Source organism: Aquarana catesbeiana, linkage group LG03 (genome assembly GCF_042186555.1).
Source record: "Aquarana catesbeiana isolate 2022-GZ linkage group LG03, ASM4218655v1, whole genome shotgun sequence".
NCBI lineage: Eukaryota > Metazoa > Chordata > Amphibia > Anura > Ranidae > Aquarana > Aquarana catesbeiana.
In genome coordinates this window covers 227,716,455-227,741,775 of record NC_133326.1, presented here as the reverse complement: position 1 = coordinate 227,741,775, position 25,321 = coordinate 227,716,455, and the positions used below count along the sequence as shown (strand labels likewise).

General features: G+C 44.8%; 1 protein-coding gene across 1 annotated transcript in view; it reads right to left on the bottom strand.

Moving 5' to 3' along the window:
* The window catches only part of ASZ1 (ankyrin repeat, SAM and basic leucine zipper domain containing 1), a 450,104-nt gene that overhangs the window by 382,709 nt on the left and 42,074 nt on the right, over nucleotides 1-25,321 (bottom strand). The window contains exon 2 of the mRNA XM_073619829.1: nucleotides 19,442-19,541. Coding sequence (XP_073475930.1) covers nucleotides 19,442-19,541 — 100 coding nt within the window. The remainder of the gene's footprint in view (nucleotides 1-19,441; nucleotides 19,542-25,321) is intronic.

Below are 25,321 nucleotides of genomic sequence, written 5' to 3'. Positions count from 1 at the left end.
GGTAGGTATTTAGGTTCACTGTCAGCTTTTTATAGCGTCAGGTACCCCCATATACTACCTAATTAAGGTTTTAACCCCTGATTGCCCCCTAGTTAACCCTTTCACCAGTGATCACCGTATAAGTGTTACGGGTGACGCTGGTTAGTTTGTTTTTTATACCCCCCGTTTATCACCCAAGAAAGGTTTAACCCCCTGATCGCCGGGCCGGTGATACTAGTTAGGTGTTAGGGTCTGCGTCGCCCCAGGTAGCGTCAGATTAGTGCCAGTACCGCTAACACCCATGCACGCAGCATACACCTCCCTTAGTAGTATAGTTTCTGAACGGATCCATTTATGATCTGATCAGATCTATACTAGCGTCCCCAGCAGTTTAGGCCCCTTTCATACTGGGGTGGTGCGGGCGCCGGCGGTAAAAACAGGGCTATTTTTAGCGCCGCTTTAGCGGCACTATTCGGCCCCTAGCAGGGCAGTTTAAGCCCCCGCTAGCGGCCAAAAAAGGGTTAAAACCACTTGCAAAGCGCCGCTGCAGCGGTGCTTTGCCGGCGCTATAGCCGCGCTGCCCAATGAATTCGACTGGCAGGAGCGGTTTAGGAGCGGTGTATATATACACACACTGATCCTTCACCGCTCCAAAGATGCTGCTTGCAGGAGTTTTTTTAACGTCCTGCAAGCACACCGCTCCAGTGTGAAATTCTTGGGCTTTCACACTGGAGACAGCAGTGGCTGTTTCAGTGCGCTTTGCAGGCGCTAGCACCTGCGTTTTGCCCCTCCGCCCAGCCTAGCTCACCCCACCCAAGTGCAGTATCGAGCAATCACTGTCACAAAACACTAAACACATAAACTGCAGCGTTCGCAGAGTCAGGCCTGATCCCTGCAATCGCTAACAGTTTTTTTGGCAGCATTTGACACATTTGCTGACAGCCTAGGAGCTTTTTTTACCTGTGAGTCTCACTACTGTACCAGTAAATTTAGAGTCCAAAATGGCAAATCGAAGGTACAGTAGTGAAGGGGCCTGCACGTTTCTGAGCATGACAGATAGTGAAGAGGAAGTCACTCATCTGTCAGATTCAGGCTCAGAATTCGATCCTGTAGATGACAGCGGCTTCATGACAGATAGCTCAGACGACGACGTTGTGGTCCCTGTCAAGGTCAGGCGTACCAGACCAGACCCCCGATCTTTTTCTGTGGTTGAGGTGCAAGAACCGCAGGGCTCTAGTATGGAGCAGAGAAGAACTAGTGCCGCTCATCCTTATGGTGAACTGGCAAGCACCAGCGGCCTAGTACACCCTGGTCGTAGTCAAACCAGCACTGCAGTAACACGTAGTGACGTGGCGAGTCCCATGAGTACAGTTCAAGCTGGCTAGGTGGCAAGCACAAGTAGCGTCCCGCTGCCACCAAGAAGACAAAGACAGGCCCGTCGAGCCCATAGAGCCCTTCCTGCTGCATTCGCCAATCCTAATTGGGAGCCCACCACTTCTACAGCACCGGTACTTCCCCCATTCACTGGCCAACCCGGAATTCAGGTGGAAACAGTTGATTTTACGTCACTTGATTTTTATTCACGGTTTTTCACCGAAGATCTCTATAGATCTATTGTGGACCAAAGTCATTTGTATGCTGGTCAATTCATCGCCGCTAATCCCCAGTACTCCCTTGCCAGAGATTGGAAACCAAGTACGGTTTCCAAATTTAAAGTGGATGTAATCCCGAAATGTTTTTTTTTTTTTGATGTTATAATGTAGAGTATTAAATTTCCTATCATTTGAGCCCAGTCTTGCCACAAAAAGTTAATCCAGCTCTAAGCAATCTTCTTATTGTTCAGTGAGATAAATCTTGACAAACAGAGAAAAACTTAGTCAAATCCTCCCCCTTGCTGTGAGTGACAGGTGATTTACATATCTCGTGCACTAGCCTAAGACATGCATTATTTTTTTTTAATTACCACCCCCACTCCTTCAGCAGCTCTGCAAGGATTGGCTGTTCCACACCTCAGCATGATTTGGCATGCTGAAGTCATGTGGTTACTTTCCTGTCTTTTCACTGGATGTTAGAGATCATAGCAGAAGTTCAGTGCAGGAGAAAATGCATATTGACAAGGGGAGTGTAGAGGTGGGCGGGGAGTCTGACATCACGACTCCACCCAACGAGCTCCAGACAACAGACCCACCCACAGAATCTGCAGTTTTTGGGTTCTCCTAACAGAGGGGAGACATTTGACAGGTAAAGATACATGCAGGAGGCATGTATATCCTTTTAGATAACCCCTATGGCAGTAGTTTAGAAAGGATAACATTGGGTTTACATCCACTTTAAGACCTTTCTGGGCCTATCCCTCGACATGTGCATAGTTAAAATGAGTACGCTGCGGTCATATTGGTCCACTGACCCAATTTACCATATGCCTGTGTTCTCTGCTTCCATGACCAGGGTATGATACGAGCAGATCTTGCGGTTCATGCATTTCAACAATAATGAACTCTGTTGCCCATGTGGAGACCCTGGATATGATTGGCTCTACAAAATTAGGCCGCTCGTAAACCACTTCAACCAAACTTTTGCAGACTTATTTACTCACCATCAAGTTGTCTGCGTTGATGAGTCCCTGATTAAGTTTACTGGCCGCTTGTCTTTCAAACAGCTTCTTCCCAGCAAGCATGCCAGATACGGGGTCAAGATGTATAAGCTCTGTGACAGGGCCACAGGCTATACATGTAGTTTTATGCTTTACGAGGGAAGTGATAGTCACTTAGAACCGCCGAACTGCCCAGATTACATAGGGAGCGCTGGCAAGATTGTGTGGGACTTCTTGTCACCCTTATTCGGAAAGGGGTACCATTTGTATGTGGACAATTATTACACGAGCGTGCCACTTTTTAGTCACTTGACCTTCAGATTGGAGCATGTGGCACCGTGCGATCTAATCGCCGGGCTTTCCCCAGAGGCTTGTAGATTCCAGTCTTAGGCTGGGGGAGAGAGCCTGCTTGAAGTGTAATAACTTTCTCGCTGTGAAGTGGAGGGATAATAAGAATGTTTTCATTCTTTCCTCCCTTCATGCAGACACGACGGTCAAAATTCCTACGGCGACTGGTGTTGTGGAGAAACCCCTCTGTGTCCATGAATATAACCAAAATATGGGAGGGGTGGACCTCAACGACCAGTTGTTGGCGCCATACCTAGTTGCCCGTAAGGCCAGACGCTGGTACAAAAAAAAGTGTCTGTTTATTTCCATTGGCTTTGCTGAACGCTCATGTGCTATACAGAGCTACAGGACGGACTGGATCCTTCCTTAAATTCCAGGAAGAGATTGTCAGAGCCTTTGTTTCAAGACGGTGCTCCACCTCACCTTCCCAATGCAAATGCAGTAAGCCAGCTGCATGAGAGGTATTTTCTGTATGTCCTTCCGAGTACCCAAACCCAACGAGCCCCCCAAAGAAGATGTCGTGTCTGCAGCAAGCGCGGATATAGGCGTGACACCCGCTATTATTGTTCCTCCTGTCCTGAGGATTCTGGTCTTTGCACTGGTGAATGTTTTGAACGCTACCATACACTAGTTGAGCGTAGGGTACAGCACTGCACAGACTAGGACACACTTTCACAGGGTCTCCCAAGATGCCATCGCATTTTAAGAGACCCGAACCTGGTACCGTTACTGTTACAACTGTTACAGTAACAAAACAAAAAATATTATATATTAAAAAAACAAAAATAGTTGTCGTTTTATTGTTCTCTCTCTATTGTTCTGCTCTTTTTTACTGTATTCTATTCTGCAATGTTTTGTTATTATGTTTTATCATGTTTGCTTTTCAGGTATGTAATTTTTTTTTTATACTTTACTGTGTTTTATTGTTACCATTTTTTTTTTTGTTTTCAGGTACGCCATTCAGTTGCAGTGCGGATTTATTTATTTTGACCGCAACAGCTGTAGAAGGTGATTTCACCACAGTTAAAAACAAAATGGTGCATGAATGCCCATTATTAGAAGTGGGTGGATGATGGGAGGTATTCTAATGGTGGGCATACCCATCTCTTTTTCGTTCTGCCCACAAGCTGCATGAAAAGAAAAAAAAAAAAAAAATTACAATATATGCCCAATGAGGACCAGCAACATACCGGTATGTTGCTGGACTTTGAGTGGTTATACCAGAATGATGCCTACGGGTTTAGGTATCATCTTGGTATCATTCTTTTCAGCCAGCGGTCGGCTTTCATGTAAAAGCAATCCTAGCGGCCAATTAGCCTCTAGACTGCTTTTACAAGCAGTGGGAGGGAATGTCCCCCACCCTCCGCCATCTTCATGGTTTTCTCTGGCTCTCCTGTCCCAACAGGGAACCTGAGAATGCAGCCGGTGGTTCCGTCAGCTGACCATAGAGCCGATCAGAGGCCAGTTTGGCTTCAATCATCTCTATGGCCTAAGAAACCGAAAGCTACGAGTATTTCATGACTTAGATTTCGCCGGATGTAAACAGCACCATTGGGGAATTGGGAAAGCATTTTATCACACCAATCTTGGTGTGGTCAGATGCTTTGAGGGCAGAGGAGAGATCTAGGGTCTAATAGACCCCAATTTGTTCAAAAAAAAAAAAAAAAAAAAAAAAAAAAGGAGTACCTGTCACTAACTTTTGCTATCATAGGGGATATTTACATTCCCTGAAATAACAATAAAAAAAAAAAAAAAATGAAAGGAACAGTTTAAAAATAAAATAGTAGAATAAATAGCACCCCTGTCCCCCCCACTCTCGCGCAAAGGCAAACGCAAGCATCGGTCTGGCGTCATATGTAAACAGCAATTGCACCATGCATGTGAGGTATCACCATAAAGGTCAGATCGAGGGCAGTAATTTTAGCAGTAGACTTCCTCTGTAAATCTAAAGTGGTAACCTGTAAAGGCTTTTAAAAATGTATGTAGTTTGCCGCCTATGCATGTTTGTGCGCAATTTTAAAGCATGTCGTGTTTGGTATCCATGTACTCGGCCTAAGATCATCTTTTTTATTTCATCAAACATTTGGGCAATATAGTGTGTTTTAGTGCATTAAAAATTAAAAGGTGAGTTTTTTCCACAAAAACAAAAAACAAAAAGGCGTTTGAAAAATCGCTGCGCAAATAGTGTGAAAAAAAAAAAAAAAGAAAGAAAGAAACACCCACCATTTTAATCTGTAGGGCCTTTGCTTTAAAAATGCCAGAATAGTTCAAACCCCCCCCCCCCCCCCCCCCCATGACCCCATTTTGGAAAGTAGACACCCCAAGCTATTTGCTGAGAAGCGTGTCGAGTCCATGGAATATTTTATATTTTGACACAAGTTGCGGGGAAAAAAAGACAATTTTTTAATTTTTGCACAAAGTTGTCAATAAATATTTTGCTCAAACATGTCATGGCGAGGCTGCGATTATGAGCACGGCGAGGCTGAGTTTATGATGTGCGACGTCCTAGCCATGCCCCATGTCCGGCTTTGGCCGTTGCCATAACTAAATCAGCTAAAAGTAGTTGGATTTGTATGTGCGTTATAATTAATCGAAATTAGAAAAATAAAAAAAATAAAAAAACAAACAACATTTTTCTTTTCTTTCTTCATTTTCAAAAACAAATTAGCGCTGCAAAATACTCACCATGCCTCTCATCAAATAGCTTGGGGTGTCTACTTTCCAAAATGGGGTCATGGGGGGGGGGGGGGGGTTTAAACAACAAACGAGGGTATATACAATCCCTTTAAACTGGTTGCCGCCCGCCCATGGCCAAATGACGGTGGGGCGGCTCTCGTTCTGGGACGCCGTCTCAGAATGGCCTTGCCATGTTGCTAGGACACGGCACGAACCCGATCTGTGGAAAGAGCCGCGTCCGCGGCTCTTTAACCATGTGATTGGCTGTGTCCAATCACAGCCAGCCAGTCGCATTTAAACAAGGAAGTGCCAGTAATCGGCGCTCCTCGCCTCACACTGACAGTGTGTTTGTGTTTGAAAATTTGTGTTAAGAAAATAACAAATTTGTTTGAGTATAGTGTAGCACGACCGCGCAATTGTCATTCAAAGTGCGACAGCGCTGAAAGTTGAAAAATGGTATGGGCAGGAAGGGGGTGTAAGTGCCTGGTAGGCAAGTGGTTAAGTAACGTCTATAATATGCAGTATATAAGACAGAAAAGCATTCAAATTAAAGCAGAACCCTATCAGTAAGGAAAGTAAAGACCATAAGCTTTTCATAATAGTCTGTGAGCCACCAAAAAAAGGTCGACTGAGAAGCTGGTTTACAGGGACCAACTGGAATGAAAATGAATCAGTGCAGTGTTTGAGAGACAAAACTCCCACAGGCCAAACCACATCTACAAAGTAAAGGGAAATGTCCTTTTGATGACCTAGAGCTGGACAGTGGGTAAATGGAATGGTGAAAGGCCAAACTGCCATACGTAGAAAAGAAGTTCTGGGCCCGTGCCAGACCAGAAGAAGGGGTTCTGAACAGGATTCTGTATAGACACATGCTTCGCGGAGGTGATGGCTACAAGAAACCACTGGGTAAGAGTGGAGAGGGAATATCGCTGATAGGTTCAAAGTCTGGTTTTTGAAGTGCTGAAAGAACCAAATTCAGTTCCCAAAGAGTAAAGGGGAGATCCCTTGAAAAAAAAAAAAAAAAAGTGGCGTCGGTAACAGTCTGTGGCATAAGGTAGCAAGAATAAATACAGTGCCTTGAAAAAAGTATGCATATGCCCCTTGAAATTTTTCACATTTTGCCATGTTACAACCATAAACGTAAATGTATATTATTGGGATTTTATGTGATAGACCAGGCATGTCCGGCCCGGGTTCCGGTTTTGAATGGCCCCCGCCTGGTTATCTGGACATATATACCTTTTGAGGCCCCCAACGATCTCCCAACGCCAGGGCCACAAAAGATATATATTCTGGTTGCCTTGGCGGGGACAGGGAGGAGGCAGGACAGGTGCCGTGCACACAGGAGTATTTCCGGTTTACACGGCAGCCTCTGTAATAGGAAGTCCCGTCTCCGGCGCTGCCATTGGACGACTGTTCTGTCCATCAAAGGAGGTGGGACTTTCTATTAAAGAGGACGCAGAGAAAACTGTTTTTCCTGTATCTAATCTTTTAGCACTCGTCCTGCACCCTCCGAGGCTGCAGATGTATGGGCATCAGTCAGGCTGCACTGATTGCAATGGTGGGCGCTGCATTCCTGGCCACAGTGGGCGCTGCATTCCTGGCCATGGTGGGGCTGCAGATGGGCACTGACCCTTATTTTGCATCATAATTCTTTATTTAAAATTTAAGTTTTTTCCCTGAAACTTCCCTCTTAAAAGTGAAGGTGCGTGTTATAGGTCAATAAATACAGTATATCCAAACACGCACGAGCGAATCTCTTTACTGACACACAACCACAAAGGCACCTTCTCACATCAAGAGTATGAAAAGACTCCTCAGAGTTGGATGGTGTAGGGCAAAAAGTAGGTAGAATTATTTCTTGTGCCCTATGAAAAGCGGTTGCAACTTTTGGCAAAAAACCCGGGTCAGTTTTTAGCACTACCTGGTCTGGAAATATATAGCAAAAGGGCTCTATTATAGCTAGATCTTGCAACTCGCTTACTCTTCTGGCCGAGGTAACTGCTACCAAAAGAACTAATTTGAGCGACCATAATTTTATTGTCGCTTCCTCTGGAGGCTCAAAAGGTCTTTCGATCAAACCCTGTAGAACCAATGATAAATCCCATTTAGGAAAAAATGTAAAAGGTATTGGCCTAGCTCTGGCCAATGCCTTGAAAAATCTAATTATAAGCAGCTCTTGAGATAACTTTCTCTCAAGAAAAACCGACAAGGCGGCCACCTGGACCTTCAGGGTACTGGCTGCCAAAACCATCTCCATTCCTTCATGGAGAAACTAATACTGAAAGTAATTCCTGTGGTAAGAATTTTTTAGCAATGCACCAGGAATTAAACCGCTTCCACGTTTTAAAAATAAATAACTCTGGTAACCTTTTTTCGGCTACTAAACAGGGTCGACACCAGTTTATCTGAAAAGCCTTTTCCTTTTTAGAATCTGCTCTTCAGTAACCACCCTGTCAGCTTGAGCTGGTCGATATTTGGATGCTGAAGGGGTCCCTGGGTTAAGAGATCTTTTTGAAGTGGAAGAACCCAGTGAGGTTTCACCGCCATCCTCTGTATAGTTGCAAACCAGGGCCTCTTGGGCCAAAAAGGAGCCACTAGAATCATACTTGTGGTCTCTTGTTGTAGTTTCTTTAAAACCAAAGGGATCATTTGAAAGGGGGGAAAGGCGTAGCACAAGTGGAAGTTCCACGGTTGTGCCAGCGCATCCAATCCTCTCGCTTGATCTTGCCCGTTTAGTGAAAACTAGGCCTTCACCTTTGAGTTCTTCTGGGATGCGAACAGGTCTGAGGAACTCCCCATTTTTCTGTTAATTTTTGGAATACCTCTGAGTTTAGACTACACTCTGCTTCTAGCATCGTTTCTCTGCTTAGAAAGTCGGCTACTAGATTCAGGTCTCCCTTTAAGTGTACAGCTGTTAGGGACCTTAAGTTGTTTTCCGCCCAGGATAAAATATGATGGGACGAGGCTAGCAAGACTTTGCTTCTCGTGCCCCCTTGCCTTGTAATATATGCCACTGCTGTGGCATTGTCCTATAGAACGTGGACATGGTGACCCTGGACTAGTTTCTCGAAAGCACATAGTCCTAGGAGAATAGCCCTTAGTTCGCTCCATTTGGAGGATCTCCTGGCTTCCCTGTTCGTCCAATTCCCCTGAGCCATCTGTCCATCCAGGTGGGCGCCCCAACCCCAAGAACTTGGATCCGTTGTCAACCTCCTCTCCTGGGGGAAACACCAGAGCAGGCCCCTGTCCAGATTGGAGTGGCTCCTCCACCACCAGAGCTTCCTCTGAACTCGAGGTGGCATTTTTATCATTTTTTCCAGGGACCAATTTCTCAGGATTGCCTGCTGAAGATCCCTTGCGTGGAAACGTGCCCACTGTACTGCTGGTATCGATGCAGTAAGGAGCCCCAAGACAGACATAGCTGCCCTGATGGAAATTGGCAGGTTTGTCTGGGTCTTTTTTACCGCACTCTGAAGTTTTTCTATCTTTTCCTCGGGGAGGAAGATTCTCTCCTGTATGGAATCGATAGTATAACCTAGGAATGTTATCTGTGATGGAATCATGTTTGATTTTTCCTCGTTTATTATCCAACCAAGACTCTCCAGATGTCTCTTTGTCCTTTCCAGATCTTTCCCTAACATGTCCCTTGTCTTGGCAAATATTAGGAGATCGTCTAAATATGGGACAATCGAGATTCCCTCTATTCTGAGTGGGGCTAAGGCCTCTGTCAAGATCTTTGTGAATATCCTCGGAGAGAACGACAGCTCGAAAAAGAAGAGCTCTGAACTGAAGATGTAGGATAGACTCTCCCCTCCTGATTGCAAATCTGAGGTGCTTTTGGGATGCTGGTGCTATAGGCACATGGAGATGTGCATCCCTCAGGTCTATGGATGCCATAAAACAGTTTGGGGTCAGGAGACCCCTTACTGAAAAGATCGTGTCCATTTTGAATTTCTTGTACCTGACCGATCTGTTGAGAATTTGCCCGAAGGCTTTTTCACCAGAAATATGTGCGAATAGCACCCCTGTTCCACTTCTTTGGGGGGGAACATTTATGATCACCTTCTGCTGAATTAATTCCTGTAGGATTGTAAACATTGCTGTAAGCTTCTCTGGGTCTCGGGGAGCCTGAGTTATATAAAACCGATCAGGCGGGGGTTTGGGAGAACTCCAGTCTGTAACCCTCTATTATCGTTTTGAGGATAAACAGACTGTCTGTTATCCTCTGCCACTGTGGAAAGAAGGTTTGTAACCTTGCTCCCACAGTCGGAGGACAGTCACTGGCTCTTAGTAGGGGTAGGGGGGCGAAATAGTACTCCTGACTTGCCCCTGCCTCTCTGAGACCTCCAAGGTCTTTTATAACCCCCCTCCTTTGTGTCTGCGGTTTTCCTAACAGGACGAAAATTTTTATTGCCCTGAGGGATCACCTTTTTCTTGTCAGCCGTTCTTTCAAGTATGGCTTCTAGACCCTGGCCAAAAACCAAATACCCCTCAAAAGGTAGACCACATAACTTGGTCTTTGAGGCTGTATCCCTGGTCCATGTCTTGACCCATAGAGCTCTACGGGTTGAATTAAATGCAGAGGATCTGGCTGACATTCTAACTGATTCAGCTGAAGCGTCTGCTATGTACCCTACTGCCTTTAGTAGTACCGGTAGTGTCTCCAAAAGATCCTTACGAGGAGTTCCTGCCTCGATATGAGCTTTTAGTTGTTCCAACCAATGCTCTAAGTTCCTGGCCACAAATTTGCTAGGGTGGAATCCCAAGCTTTCTTGAGTAGGGAGTCAGCCCTTTTATCCATGGGATCCTTAAGGATACCCATATCCTCAAACGCAAGGTCAGTGTTCCTCGACACCTGAGAGAAAGCTGCATCCAGCCTTGGTTTTTTGTTCCAAACCTGGGAGCTATCCTCTTCAAAGGGAAACCTGCGTTTGAGGGATCTAGAAAAGAAAGGGGCCCTCTCTGGGTCCTTCCATTCCCTTTTTATTGTTTCTGACAGAAACGTATGCACCGGAAACACCCTGTGCTTCACCTCACCCATGCCCTGAAACATTTTGTCATGCAACGACAATAGGGTTTTAGCCTCTGTAATATTTAGAGTAGTGTGGATAGTTTTTAAAAGATCATCCACCTCCTCTAGGGATAATTTGTAGCGAGAAGAAGCAGCAGATTCTTTCTCTTCCTCTGCTTCTTCTTCCGATTCTGTAACCACGCTACGATCTTCCTCTTCTGAGTCACTGCCCTCTCTGTATGCAGAAAAAGATGACTGGGAACGAGGTACTGAGCTGCTACCTGCAGCTGGACGCTTGTCAAGATAAGACCTGAATGTCTCAAAAGTATCGGCCAATTCCTTTCTGAAGGAGTTCAATAATTCTCCTTGCTGAGCCACAGGTGTAGTAGGAGTGGTCTCCTCCTTCACCAAGTCTGCAACGCAGGGTCTGCATAACACTTTTGCCCAAGACTCTTTAAGTACATTCTTACAAGATGGATATTTCCTTTTAACAGGAAAGGAGGAATGTTTGGTCTTTTCTTTGGCTTTCTGAAATACATAAGAAAATACCCGTATGTTTTTATCCTTACAAATAAACCATAGCATGCTGAAAAAATGGAGGAGCTAACACTTTAACCCCTCTACTTGAGATCAGTCAGTAAATCCCCCCACAGATTTACTTTACAACAATTAAAACACACTTACTTCCTGATTCAACATACAGGAAGAGTGTTGCAGGCTCTTAAATTCCCAGAATTAAAAGAGGGAGAATAAAACATGCCCATAGAGTAAGATACAGAGACCGTTGTCCCTGATTACCTGGACCTGGCTGACTTGTATGGCTCCTGCCACTACCATTTGTTCCTCCTCCATGCTGCAAGGATTCCCAATGGCGTTTGGTGCTTTTTTATTTCAAATTTCCTGGACCGCTCGCCGCTGCGAGGGCCGGATATGACGTCAGCAGGAAGAGGCCGACCTCTCCTCCCGGTTCCGGCCGCTGGAATGCAGAAGCCGCGTCGCTAGAAGTCCCGCCCCCGGAACCCAGAAGGCTGAGGCTTTGGGGATGAAGGGAGACGCCGCTCCTCTTAGCCTAGCCGCCGATCTGAAGGAGCGGGGACCCCCAGCAGCCTGACCCTTGCTGGGTATGAAGAGAGGACGACGCCGGAGCCACCCCCACACGTAAGGGAGGAGGCTGGGCTGGCCTGTAGCAAAGACAAAAGAATACCGGTATGCCCCATACTCTCTTCACCTGGAGACAGCGCAGCACACCCCTGGCTCCCTGCAGCGCTTCCACCATGGCGGAGGAAACACTACAACTGAGGTCATGGTGGAAGTGTCCGGTCTTTAAAGAAAAAACTGACTGCAGTGTTTCCTGGGAAAAGTGGGTGGAGCTGAGCTCTCTCCAGGTGCTGTCCTGAAAGACGAGGGGAGAAATTATAAAAATTTTTTTACAAATATGTGAAAAGCATAGCATGCATTTGTATTTAGGCCACCTGAGTCAATACTTTGTAGCACAGCCTTTCGCTAATTAATTAAATTAATTAATTTTGGTCTCATCTGACCAGAGCACCGGCTTCTCGCAAACGGGGCTTCTTATGGCTTTTTAACAATGGCTTTCTTCTTGCCACTCTTCCATAAAGGCTAGATTTATGGAATGCACAACTAATAGTTGTGCTGTGGATCGCTGTAGCTCCTCCAGAGTTACCATGGGCCTCTTGGCTGCTTCTGACTAATGCTACCCTTGCCCAGTCTGTCAGTTTAGGTGGACAGTTATGTCTTGGTAGGTTTGCAGGTGTGCCATACTCTTTCCATTTTCGGATGACGGATTGAACAGTGCTCTGCGAAATGTTCAAAGTTTGGGATTTTTTTTTATAACCTAACCCTGCTTTAAACTGCTCCATAACTTTATCCCTAATCTGTCTGGTGTGTTCCTTGGCCTTCATGATGCTGTTTGTTCACTAAGGTTCTCTTACAAACCTCTGGAGGGCTTCACAGAACATGTGCATTTATATACGGAGATTAAAGTACACACAGGTGAACCAATTACTAATTAGGTGACTTCTGAAGGCAATTGGTTCCACTAGATAGAGGTATCAGAGTAAAAAGGGGGCTGAATACAAATGCACGCCATACTTTTCAGTTATTTATTTGTAAAAAAAAAAAAAAAAAAAAAAAAAAAAAAAAATTTGAAAACCATTTATCATTTTCCTTCCACTTTACAATTATGTGCCACTTTGTGTTGGTCTATTACATAAAATCCCCAATAAAATACATTTACGTCTTTGGTTGTAAAATGATAAAAGATGGGAAATTTCAAGGGGTATGAATACTTTTTCAAGGCACTATAAATGACCTTAATGGTGCTGAAGGCCAAATGTTAGTCAAAATCCCAGCTGAGACCTTTCCTCATTCTCTTTTCTCATTCTCTGCCTTCTCTCAAGTTGCTTTAGATCTGAATGGTTTGCCGTCTCCACCATGGATAGAAATATGGCTGCGATCATGGAACTGGCCCTAAATCAACCTAGCCCTACGTCAGATCTATCCATGCTGTAGACCACAACCTAATCTAGTAATGCAGTGCTCATTGCCTGCTTCTCTGCATTACTACAGCAGGAATTATCTAAGGCATGCTTCGTTATTACAACAGATCTTAAACAGGACTTGCAGAGTATAGGACAGGGATATGCAATTAGCGGACCTCCAGCTGTTGCAAAACTACAAGTCTCATCATGCCTCTGCCTCTGGATGTCATGCTTGTGGCTGTCAGATTCTTGCTATGCCTCATGGGACTTGTAGTTCTACAGCAGCTGGAGGTCCGCTAATTGCATATCCCTGGTATAGAAGAATGATTGGATACCATAAAATCTAAGATGGATGGTACTATATCCAGAGTCAAAATTCCACGATCACTGAGCCCCAAATGGAGGAAGTGTATGCTAAAATTGAGCATTTGGGAGGAGAACAGATTACGTCGCTATAAATGTTCACATATGGGGCCTTCCACAAACCGCCACCGTCTTGGAGGAAGCAGTACACACGTTATTGAAGGGCCTGGTCCCGAACACTTCACCACAGCAGATTAATTTGGAGGTTATGTACATTAAAATCAAAAGGAGTGGTTTAGGAATTACAGCTCTTAATAGCCAGGCCCCCCTTTTTCAAAGGGACCAAAAGTAATTGGACAATTGAATCAAAAGCTGTTTCATGGCAAGGTGTGCGCTACTCCTTTATTTCTTCATCAATTAAGCAGCTAAAAAGGTCTGGAGTTGATTCTAAGTGTGGCATTTGGAATCTTTTTTTTTTTTTTTTTTTTTTTTATAGCAAAACACACGACATCATGCGTTCAAAGGAGCTGTCCATGCAAGTGAAACAGGCCATTGTAAGGCTTCAAAAACAAAACAAATCCATTAGACAGCAGCAATATTAGGAGTTGCCAAATCAACAGTTTGGTACATTCTGGAGGAAAGAAAGATGCACTGGTGAGATCAGCAACATAAAAAGGCCTAGATGTCCACAATGGTGGTTGGTCACAGGATGCTCTCTATGGTAAAGAAAAACCCTTCCACAACATCCAGATAACCAAAGGACACTCCCCAGGAGGTGGGCGTATCATTGTCAAAGTCTACAATGAAGAGAAGACTTCACAAGAGCAAATACAGAGGGTTCACCATAAAGGTGCAAACCATTCATAAGCCGGAACAATAGAAAAGGCAGATTCGATTTTGCCAAAAAAAATCTAAAAAAGCCAGACCAGTTCTGGAAAAGCATTCTTTGGACGGATGAAACCAAGATTAATCTGTACCAGAATGACGGGAGGAAAAAAAGACTTGGAACCGCTCATGATCTAAAGCACAAAACCTTATCTGTAAAACACGGTAGAGGCAGTGTGATGGCATGGGCATGCATAGCTTCCCGTGGCACTGAGTCATTGGTGTTTATTGATGATGTGACAGAAGCAGCCGGATGAATTCTGCAGTGTTTAGAGATATATGGTCAGTCAAATGCAGCAAATTTATTTGGACGGCGCTTCACAGTACAGATGAACAATGATCCAAAATACACTGCAAAAGCAACCCAGGAGCTTTTGAACGAAAAGAAGCTGAATTTTCTGCAATGGCGGAGTCAATCACCTGATCTCAACCCAATTTAGCATGCATTTCACTTGCTGAAGGCAAAACTAAACTCAGAAAGACCCACGAAGAACTGAAGACAGCTGCAATTAGAGCCTGGCAAAAGCATCAGAAAGGAGGAAACCCAGTCTTTGGTAATGTCCATGGGTTCCAGACTTCAGGCAGTCATTGCCAGTAAAGGAAAGGATTCTCAACAAAATATTAAAAATTAACATTTTATTTAGGATTAATTTGTCCAATTACATTTGAGCCCTTGAAAATGGGGGGACTGTGTATAGGGCTGGGAGATTTTTTTCTTAAAAAAAAAAATCTTCGATTCTCTTAAAAAAAACTCGATTCATGATTCGAATCTTTTTTTTTTTTTTTTTTTTTTTTTGGAAACCGCACCGGTCCCGAGGCGCTGCGGGCATGAGCTTTTAGGCGAGGCCGCGGCTTCGGCCTAGTCCGCGGCATCCGGCCTAGCGGACTAGGCCGAAGTCGCGGCCTCACCTAAAAACTCCTTGCCTGCAGCTCTTCAGGCCCGGCGCGGTGTCCGGCCGTAGCCGCGGACTAGGCCGAAGCCGCGGCCTCGCCTAAAAACTCATGCCCGCAGCGCCTCGGGACCGGCACGGTAAAAAAAAAAAAAAAAAAAAAAAATCTAAAAAAATCGATTTGCTTAAATTTTGAATCGATTTGACCTCTCAACTCGATTCAAGATTTAAATCGATTTTTTTCCCAGCCCTAACTGTGTATAAAAATGGTTGCTGTTCCTAAAATTTGTACTTGATATTAATGTTCAACCCCTTGAATTAAAGCTAAAAGTCTGCACTTCAAATTCATTGTTTTGTTTTCATTTTATTCTGGTGGCATACAGAGCCAAAAGAATGAAAATTGTGCCTGTGTACAAATATATATGGACCCAACTGTACATATGCCCTGACTCATGTTCATATAGTTCACTTGAAATGCCACTTCTACATGGCTAGTCGCATCTCTGCTTCAGTTTCTTTTGAGTCTGGCGTGGTGATAAAATGTGTATGAAACAAAATGGTCTTCCAGCCTAACTTTTTTACGCTTTAATGGACATGAGCCGGAGTGGATACACATGCCATTGTTAGTGATCTTGCCCCCACCTTGGTGGATGGTGGCAACTTTACGCATCATGTTGAGGGACTGGTTCCCTATCCGGGCTTTTGCCCTCAACCTTGCGTGTAAAGTCACAGAATTACCCGTATTTTGCTTTAGGCATTACACTAAGTTTGTGGGTTCTCATTCTTTTTTCTGCTCTTCTTTCTCCTGAGGCAGAAGGGGGGGACAGCCCATACTGCTGTCCCCAGCCTGCTTTGGCTGCTGCATGGGTACCAGTTTTTTATTGTTTTTTTTTTTTTAAGGTCGGGTCAGTCTGGCCAATTCAGCAGGGTAGGAAGGGGGTGGGCTGAGGCACAGAGAAGACTGTACGCTGCCCGTGATCTGCAGGCTGTAGCAATAAAAATTTAAAAAAAAAAAAAAAAAAAACTTTACCCAGTCAAGCGGATTCTTTCTCCCCTTTCGGGTGCCGCTGCGCAGTGATCTCCTGTACATGACAGTCCCAGTCTCTTCTATATCAATCCACCGTGCAGACCGGGACTGTAATGTACTTGTCGCACAGGAGATCACTGCGCAGCAGCACCTGACAGTAAAGAGAGTCCGCTTGACTAGGGGAAGTTTTTTCTCTTCTTCAAATTGCTACAGCCTGCAGACTACAGGTGCCCAGTGTCCTCTCTGCCTCCGCCCAACCCACATCCTTCTGTGAAATTCTCCGAGTGGGATGGCTCACAAGCCCCATTGCAGCCAGACCCCAGGTCCAGCAACCTAGCTCCAGCAGTCAGACCCTGGGCCCCAGGTCCAGCAGCCTAGCACCAGCAGCCGGACCCCTGGCCCCAGGGCCAGCAGCCGGACCCCTGGCCCCAGGGCCAGCAGCCGGACCCCTGGCCCCAGGAGCTGTGTGATCAGGCTGAATTTCATGGGCACTGGTAAGGCTGCATTTAAATGGCACTGGCAAGGCTGCATTTAATTGGCACTGGTAAGGATGACACTGGGGTGTCATCTAGTTTCCCCCGGTATGCCATGAGCAAGGGACCCAATCTGCCCTGGATCAGCATCATACGCTGCCATGGTAAGTGTGGGCCAGCTGTCAGCACCATTACAACCAATGACGCTCTAGGGCTAGGACACAAGGGACCATCCGTTGTTATGGTGATGGTGGCAGGCTCGCCCACACCATGCCAGCACGTAACAATGACAATGACCCAGGGCACGTGCCGTGCAGGGCTGCTCCCACATTCAGGCGAAGGCTGTCTGCGTCTTCCAGACCTCCTCCACCTCCTGGTCTCTGCCACACTGCTGGAGCCAAATGTTAGGGCTCTGATATGAAGGCAGGACCACGATGTGATGGGGGAACTTCTGATGTAAAGGGGGAGCTTCCGATCAAGGTAGTTGTGTGCATTTGTCTCAAGCTCAGATTTCCCCTTGATAAGTAACATTTAACCACTTCAAAACCGGGCCATAGTAAAAAAAAGTCCTTGATTTGAGTGTGGATAGCTGAATGATGCCTGTAGCACCGCCCGCCGCCATCCGGTGCTTCTCCGAGCTCTCCCGTGCCATCGGGGGCCCAGAGAAAGAATCGGCCTGCGCCAGATGACGACGATAGAGATTTCCATTGACCAGATGGTCACCAGTCATCTCTATGACCGTCGGAGGCCCAGGCGGATGTCAACAAAGCCGCGATCGCGGCTGTCAGCATGAAGATCGGTAAGTTTTTTTTCACAATCTCATGCTTTCCAGCCCGGAGGAGAGATGTGGGGTCTTATTGACCCCGCGTCTCTCCATAAAGAGGACCTGTTACATAGATTCCTATTACAAGGGATGTTTACATTCCTTGTAATAGGAATAAAAGTGATCAAAAAAATAAAAATGTAAAAATAAAAAAAAATAAAAATTGTTTAAAACGCCCCTGTCCCTGGTAGCTTGCGCTCAGAAGCGAACGCACACGCAAGTGCCACCCACATATGTAAACGCCATACATGTGAGGTATCGCCGCGTGCATTTGAGCGTGTGCAACAATTCCAGCACTAGACCTCCTCTAACTCTAAACTGGTAACCGGTAAAAATTTTCAAAGCGTCACCTATGGAGATTTTTAAGTACCGAAGTTTGGCGCCATTCCATGTGTGCGCAATTTTAAAGCGTGACATGTTAGTTATCTATTTACTTGGCATAACATCATCTTTCACATTATATAAAAAAATTGGGCTAACTTTACTGTGTTGTTATTTTTTTTATTCATGAAACCGTTTTTCCCAAAAAAAAAAAAAAAAAAAAGGCGTTTGAAAAATGATTGCGCAAATGCCGTGCGAGATAAAAAGTTGTAATGACCATTTTATTCCCTAGGGTGTCTGCTAAAAAACATATATAATGTTTGGGGGTTCTGAGTAATAGCAAAAAAAATGATGATTTTTACACGTAGGAGAGAAGTGCCAGAATAGGCCCGGTATTGAAGTGGTTAAAAAAAAAAAATCCCCATTTTAGTCTGGAGTAAGGATGAGCTCCGGCGTGTTCGCAAGCTGCACGTGCCGAGTCAGCCAGGAAGTCAGCAATGCGCTGCGCGAATCACAGGCAGCGAGACATTTCCTGATCTCTGCAGCCGCACACGGGCTTGGCATGTGCAGCTTGCGAACATCTTTATTCTGGAGTACCTTAAGATTTGTAAGGCTTTTATTGGGTGCTGCAACTTGTAGAAGGCTGAGAAACACTGCTCTATGCAATACAGGCAAATAATTGCTTGTGTGTGATGCCAGCAGGGTACTGTATAGAGCTTCCTTAAAACATCACAACACCATGCCTCAGTATTTATTAAGGCTGCATTTACACCTGAGCGCTTCATTTTCAGGCAGAAAGTCGCATGTTTTTAACCGCAATTTTTCCTCAGTTTGCTGCGTTTTTGCACAGGTCAAAAGGTCACCAATGCAAAAAGCAGAAAAACGCCTGTAATCTGCCCAAAAAGCAGCTCATGTACTTCTTTCAGGCATTTTGCTTGAGGTGACAAAATGCTCAGATGTGAACAGGGGCCATTTAAATGGGTTTTGCTTGTTGGGCGTTTTTCGAGCTGAAAACGCTCAGGTGTGAATGCAGCCTCAAATTAGCTCTCAGACCTGATGCTAGAAGTTTGCTGACTCTTGAAAGGAGTTGTGTAAGTATCAAAATGCCTTGAATATCAGTCTGGAGGAATGGGTGTTTTTAGGCAGACTGCATTGGTAAACAGACTCTAGCTAACTCCCACATAGGATACTGAGCCCCCATGATTAAACAGAAAATCAAGTGAATTAAAAGGTGCGGGCCAGGGACAGTAGGGCTAATGAAAGGATAGATGATGCTGGATGTCATTCTGCCAGGAAATAAGGCAGGCTGTATTTGAATTGCTGTAACTTTTAATGCACACTCGGAGCTGAAATTCAAGAAAGCAAATTCAGTACAGAACAGGAGACTGTACAACTGTGCATGACTGCGTAAGGCTGGAATGCTGGAAAGTACCTGAGCAAAAATGAAGCAGACACCGTTAGATGGGGGGGGGGGACACTAGGATTTATGTACAATGTAGATGATTGGAAGTGTTACATATTACTTTTCGTGCATATTTACGAATGAACAGCTGTTTTGACAAAACTATTGAACTAAAACAGAAAAATGCAGTAGTACATTGATCTCACCTGAATCTAAGAGTTCTTTAACTAACTTCGCATTTCCAACAACAAGAGCATTCTTTAATAAATCTTCATTGCTTTCAGACACCAAAGGCTTCTTTATTTGCTATGCATACACAAAAAGGAAAAAAAGAAAATAACATTTCTCTTTATGGCAAGGTAACAAGAACATATGTTGGGAATTGCACACAAAAAAAAAAAAAAAAAAAATTATTAGTAAAAATGTTGCTCCAACGCATTCCCGCCACCCCCTGCCAGCCCTTTAAAGTGGAATTCCAGTCAAAAATATAAACCTCCCACAGATTTCCATGCTTTCTGACATCCAAATCTGTATTATGCACTTTTTCATTTTATGAATAGTTGATTAAATACATCTATCTAATCCAGCCATTCAGAACCCCTCCTCTCCTGTACCAACAACATTTGATGTCTTCAGATGAAAGTCCTGCATTCTGTCACTTCCTTGTTCCGTTGTCGGAGCTGATGATGCCAGCTCTTCCCCCACTCATTTCCCCCCTCCCAATTCCTTTTCTTGTGACGAATGCATGTCACCGCAAATGTCGGTCCCCATCTCCCAGCCAGCCAGCTCCGCTCTGCTCCCACTCAGTCCCACCTTTCACATTCCTTCTCATGAACGATGAGGCAAGATAATGCACACGCTTACCAGCCACTCTGTGCTTGCAAGTGAATCAGGATTGTGGTCATGTGATGGGGAGCAACACTGCTTAAAAAAGGAAAAAAAAAAAAGGGGGGGGCGATTTTTAGTTTATGGGGCATATCAGGAAGGTTAATGATTGATTAGGGTTTCCTTCGACTTTAAGAGGTTCTAAATGCCGGGAAGTAGAAGCAGGCATTCCCATCATGTGACCGATTTGTTTGGCAGTTACAGCGTCACATGATCGGAAAACTCCCGATCACAAGTATGTATCGGGAGCTTTGTGTTAATTGACGGTTACTGTGCCAGGTGCATGGAGAGAGAGTGTTAAAGCCCACTCGCTGAGGGGAAGCAATAATTGTGTATGGCTGGCGGGAAGAGGTTAATGAAACCGCAAAATATTGTATAATAGTGTACCACCTGCTTCGTTTAACCCTTTCACTGCCAGGTCCGTACAGACCAGCAGATTACAACCCAGTTATTAACCTCAAGTGTGACACCCCCCCCCCCCCCAACCTATCCTTTTCTATCCTCTTTATCCCCCCCCAGCCCGGCAAACCCCAACCCTCCTCTGCCACTCCTGCCGGGTTTCAGGTGCTGAAGGGGCTGAGAGGACCCAGATGTGCCCCCCTTCCCCCCATCACTTTACCAACCCCCGTAATAACCCTCGCACCTCCAATCTGCCTGTGCCAACGGCATCCCTCCTTCCCCTCTTGCTGCTGCCCGCACTAAGCTCCGGCAAGCGGCCAGGCTGGAGGGTGCGGGGGGGGGGGGGGGGGGGGTTATGGGAGAAGTGGTGTGGCTGAAGCTGGGGCTCACTACAGATCGCTCCTGATTGCACTGACAGCTGAGCATAGTAGTAAACTGAGGAGTTTACTATGTGTTAGTTTATGACTGAATGAGGAATCTCTATACAGATTCCTTATTCACTCATATAAAGTAGAGGTGCACCGAATGAAAATTTTGGTGCCGAAACGGAAAATGTAGGGTGCACTTGGCCGAAAACGAGTTTTTAAAAAGAATTATATTCAACTTTTTTATATCAATTGAAATGCATATGAACTTATCATCGGCCATTATTGGCACCTTTAGTGCAAGAACAGCTCAAGAAAAATGTATCCCTTTAAATTCTATGGATGTCTGCACACTGGTCCGTTGTGCTTCCATTGTGGTGTTAAAAATCCAGCTTGCTGCATTTTTGGTCAGTTAAATAAAAACGCACAAAAAAAAAAAAAAACAAAAAAAAAAAAACCACGCACCTCCCAGATCAAATGCAGCAAGAACGCATCATTAACGCACCCCTGGTATGTTTTTGATGTGGGGTTCGCATTGGTGCGATGTCAGACATCACATGTGATTCACACCGCACTGCTGTGCAAATCAAATGTGATGCAAACTCAGATACAGATTGAATGGCTGAATTCACAACACATTAGGACCAAAAGTCGTGCGGGACCCTTTTTTGGTCCGCACCGGAATCGGAACGCATGGGTGTTCACACCCATGCGATCCGAATCCTGCCCGAATGGACAATTCGCACTGCGATATGCAAACCGATCTGGGTGTGTCATTAACTTTGTATTGACACTCCAAGTAGTTTGCATAGGTCAGTGTGAACTGCCTGTGAGTCAGGTGCGATGCGGGAACCCGCAGTGGATTTGCAGGGTTCCCACATTGCACCAGTGTGAACAGAGCATAAATCATGGTAAAATCACCGCAAATTTGCGATAAAAAAAAAAAAAAAAATCGCACCTTTTCTCTTATCTACCGAATGTCGATAACCATTTTCGTCTGAAATGTTTAGGCGGACAAAATTTCAGTGCATCTCTATTTTATAAGCGCTGCAGAGGAAGGGACTTTCTTCAGACCCTTTCTCGGTCTCAAAAAAAAAAAAAAAAAAAAAATGATATGGGAGTCTGTTGAGAAAGACCCCCCCAACCTCCCACCAAAACATAGCAAGACCCCTTTCACATGGAAAGCATGTGGAAAACACACTTTAGTATGCCACATGTGAATGATGCTTTAGTACAGAGGTGTCCAACTAGTGGCCCCCGACCTCTTGCTTTGGGATGGCGGGTTGGCAAGCCCAGATTGCAGGTTGCCTACCTGCCATGCCAGAGCACAGTGTTGTGAGTGAAGCCAGCGGTAGAGAAAGCAAGCAGCTTCAGGGCTGCATAAGCCAATGCTTCCTGTATAGCACCAGCTCCTGACACAGGCGGAGTGATACCAAATGCACTCTGCCTGGGACAGCAACAGCCGGCGATACCTGAACGGAAAACTGTTAAAGGTAAGTTTATTACTAGAATCACAGTGTATATATGGAGATCTCTGTTCTGCACTGGTTACTGGGCAGCTTTGATGCGCAGGTGTAGCGCAGTGCACCTGCGGCTTACCTCCACTGAGCCATAGACTTCTGTTAATACCTGCAGGTTTGGTGCACTTTCAGAAACTGCACTACACTTGCAGGATATAATATAATTCTGTGGCAAAGTGCTGCTAACCTGCAGGAAAGCCACAAGTGCACTGCGGTGCAGGTAGATTGCAGACCAGTGTAAAAGCAGCCTTAGGCCCCTTTCCCACGATCGGTCCAACCCAATCGGACCTTCAATTTACCTCTATGGAGTGTCAGATGTAAAACAGACTTGTGACTGTTTACACACCCGCCTACCTTCAATCCGAACTGCTAAAAAAACAAAAAAAAAAAAAACAAACAGAAGCAGATCCATCCGCTTCCATCTGATTGGATCAGAGAGCCCATAGATTAGAATGGGCTGTGGCTGTGTTTGTGTCCGCTTTGCATATGCAGAGTACCTGTCATCAGCCCACTTCGCTCATTGTGGCCTGCGACTGGTTACCAAGTTGCTTAAAAGGGGTTGTAAACCTTCATGTCACTGACCAGTCCCCCAGCCCTCCCGTTTTACTCACCTGAGCCCCGTAATTCCCACGCCGGACACAGGCTCACTCTCTCTGCCCATTGTCTTGGCGCTTGATAGCAGCGCAATTGGCTCCCACTGCTGTCAATCAAATCCAATGACGTGGGGGGGGCAGGGCGGAGTTCGGCATTGCGTGTCTATGGACAAAAATGCTGGACTCTGGTGCATGGCCACACGGTAACTCCCAGGGAGAGCGCTTCTCCTAGGTTACATAGTTACATAGTAGGTGAGGTTGAAAAAAGACACAAGTGCAACCTATGTGTGTGATTATGTGTCAGTATTACATTATATATCCCTGTATGTTGCGGTCATTCAGGTGCTTATCTAATAGTTTCTTGAAGCTATCAATGCTCCCAGCTGAGACCACCGCCTGTGGAAGGGAATTCCACATCCTTGCCGCTCTTACAGTAAAGAACCCTCTACATAGTTTAAGGTTAAACCTCTTTTCTTCTAATTTTAATGAGTGGCCACGAGTCTTGTTAAACTCTCTTCTGCGAAAAAGTTTTCTCTCTATTGTGGGGTCACCAGTACGGTATTTGTACATTGAAATCATATCCCCTCTCAAGCGTCTCTTCTCCAGAGAGAATAAGTTCAGTGCTCGCAACCTTTCCTCATAACTAAGATCCTCCAGACCCTTTATTAGCTTTGTTGCCCTTCTTTGTACTCGCTCCATTTCCAGTACGTCCCTCCTGAGGACTGGTGCCCAGAACTGGACAGTATACTCCAGGTGCGGCCGGGCCAGAGTCTTGTAGAGTGGGAGAATTATCGTTTAATCTCTGGAGTTGATCCCCTTTTTAATGCATGGCAATTATTCTGTTTGCTTTGTTAGCAGCAGCTTGGCATTGCATGCCATTGCTGAGCCTATCATCTACTAGGACCCGCAGGTCCTTTTCCATCCTAGATTCCCCCCAGAGGTTCTCCCCCCACTGTATAGATTGCATTCATATTTTTGCCACCCAAATGCATTATTTTACATTTTTCTACAATGAACCTCATTTGCCATGTAGTTGCCCCCCCCCCCCACCCGATCTGGGGAGGAGCCGCAAGCGCCGTTGGGGGACCCCAGAAGGCAAGGATCGGCGCCATTCTGTGCAAAACGAACTGCACAGTGGAGGTAAGCACATTTTTTTTTTTTTTTTTTTTTTAAAAACAAACATGAGGGTTTACAACCCCTTTAAGTGGCCCTCGCGCTTCAAAAGGTTGAGCCCCCTGCTTTAGTAGAAATTTAGCAGGAATTTTGTGATTTAAAAGATGTAAAAAATATTTAACTCATTACAGTTTTAACTTTGACATTTACTAGGAATTTTGCACATATTGCCATGTATGAATCCATTATTGGTTTTAGGGCATTTTTAGCAAAAAATATTGTTTTGATAAACATTTGCACAAATTTTGTGGTGCCTTAAAAATCAGCAGCACCTTCTTTTTTATTCTACTGGCCACGTGCTTTCAGAAAATATGGTTGGGTTGGGTTGGGTTGGGGGGGGGGGGTCAGAGGTCTTTTACAAACTCTGAAAGTGAAAGGAAAACGTCCAGATTTTTAGAGAAATTTTTGCATTCGTCAGATTTTCACTATTTCTCAAAAAAGCGCAATTTAAGATTTACAAATATTTGTTATTTTGTAACCCAATACAGGTTTAGCTTTTATATTTAGAAGGAATTTAGTAAAAGTTGCTGTGTTTGCATCTGCTCATAATGATTTTAGTGCATTTTTACCGAAAAGATTGTTTTGGCAAACATTTGCGCAAATATCACAGAGCCTTAAAAATCAGTAGCACCTTCCATTTATTCTATTGGTCCTTTGTGCTTTCAAAAAATGTATAGTTGGTTTGGGGGGGGGGGGGTGTCTTTTAAAAACAAAGTGAAAAATGAAAACCACCAGATTGAGAAATTTGGTTATTTATAGTTATGTGTAAGCTCAGTTTTCACCATTTTGCAAAAAAGGTGCCATTTAAAATTTACAAATATTTGTTATTTATTAACTCAATACAGGTATTGTAGGTTTGGCTTTTATATTTAGCATGAATTTAGTAAAAAATTGCTGTTTGTATCTGCTAATAATGATTTAGTGTGAAAATAGTGAAAAATATTGGTTTTGATAAACATTTGCGCAAATATTGTGCCCTAAAAATCAGTAGCACCTTATTTGTATACTCCTGGTCATATGCTTTCAGAACATATATGGTTTGAGGGGGTCTTAAACTGAAAGCTGTAAGGGGGGGGGGGGGGGGGGGCAATCTAAAAATTGCAAAAATGGCCTGCCCTGGGTTTAAAAGTGGAGCACAGGGCCTGGCGGGG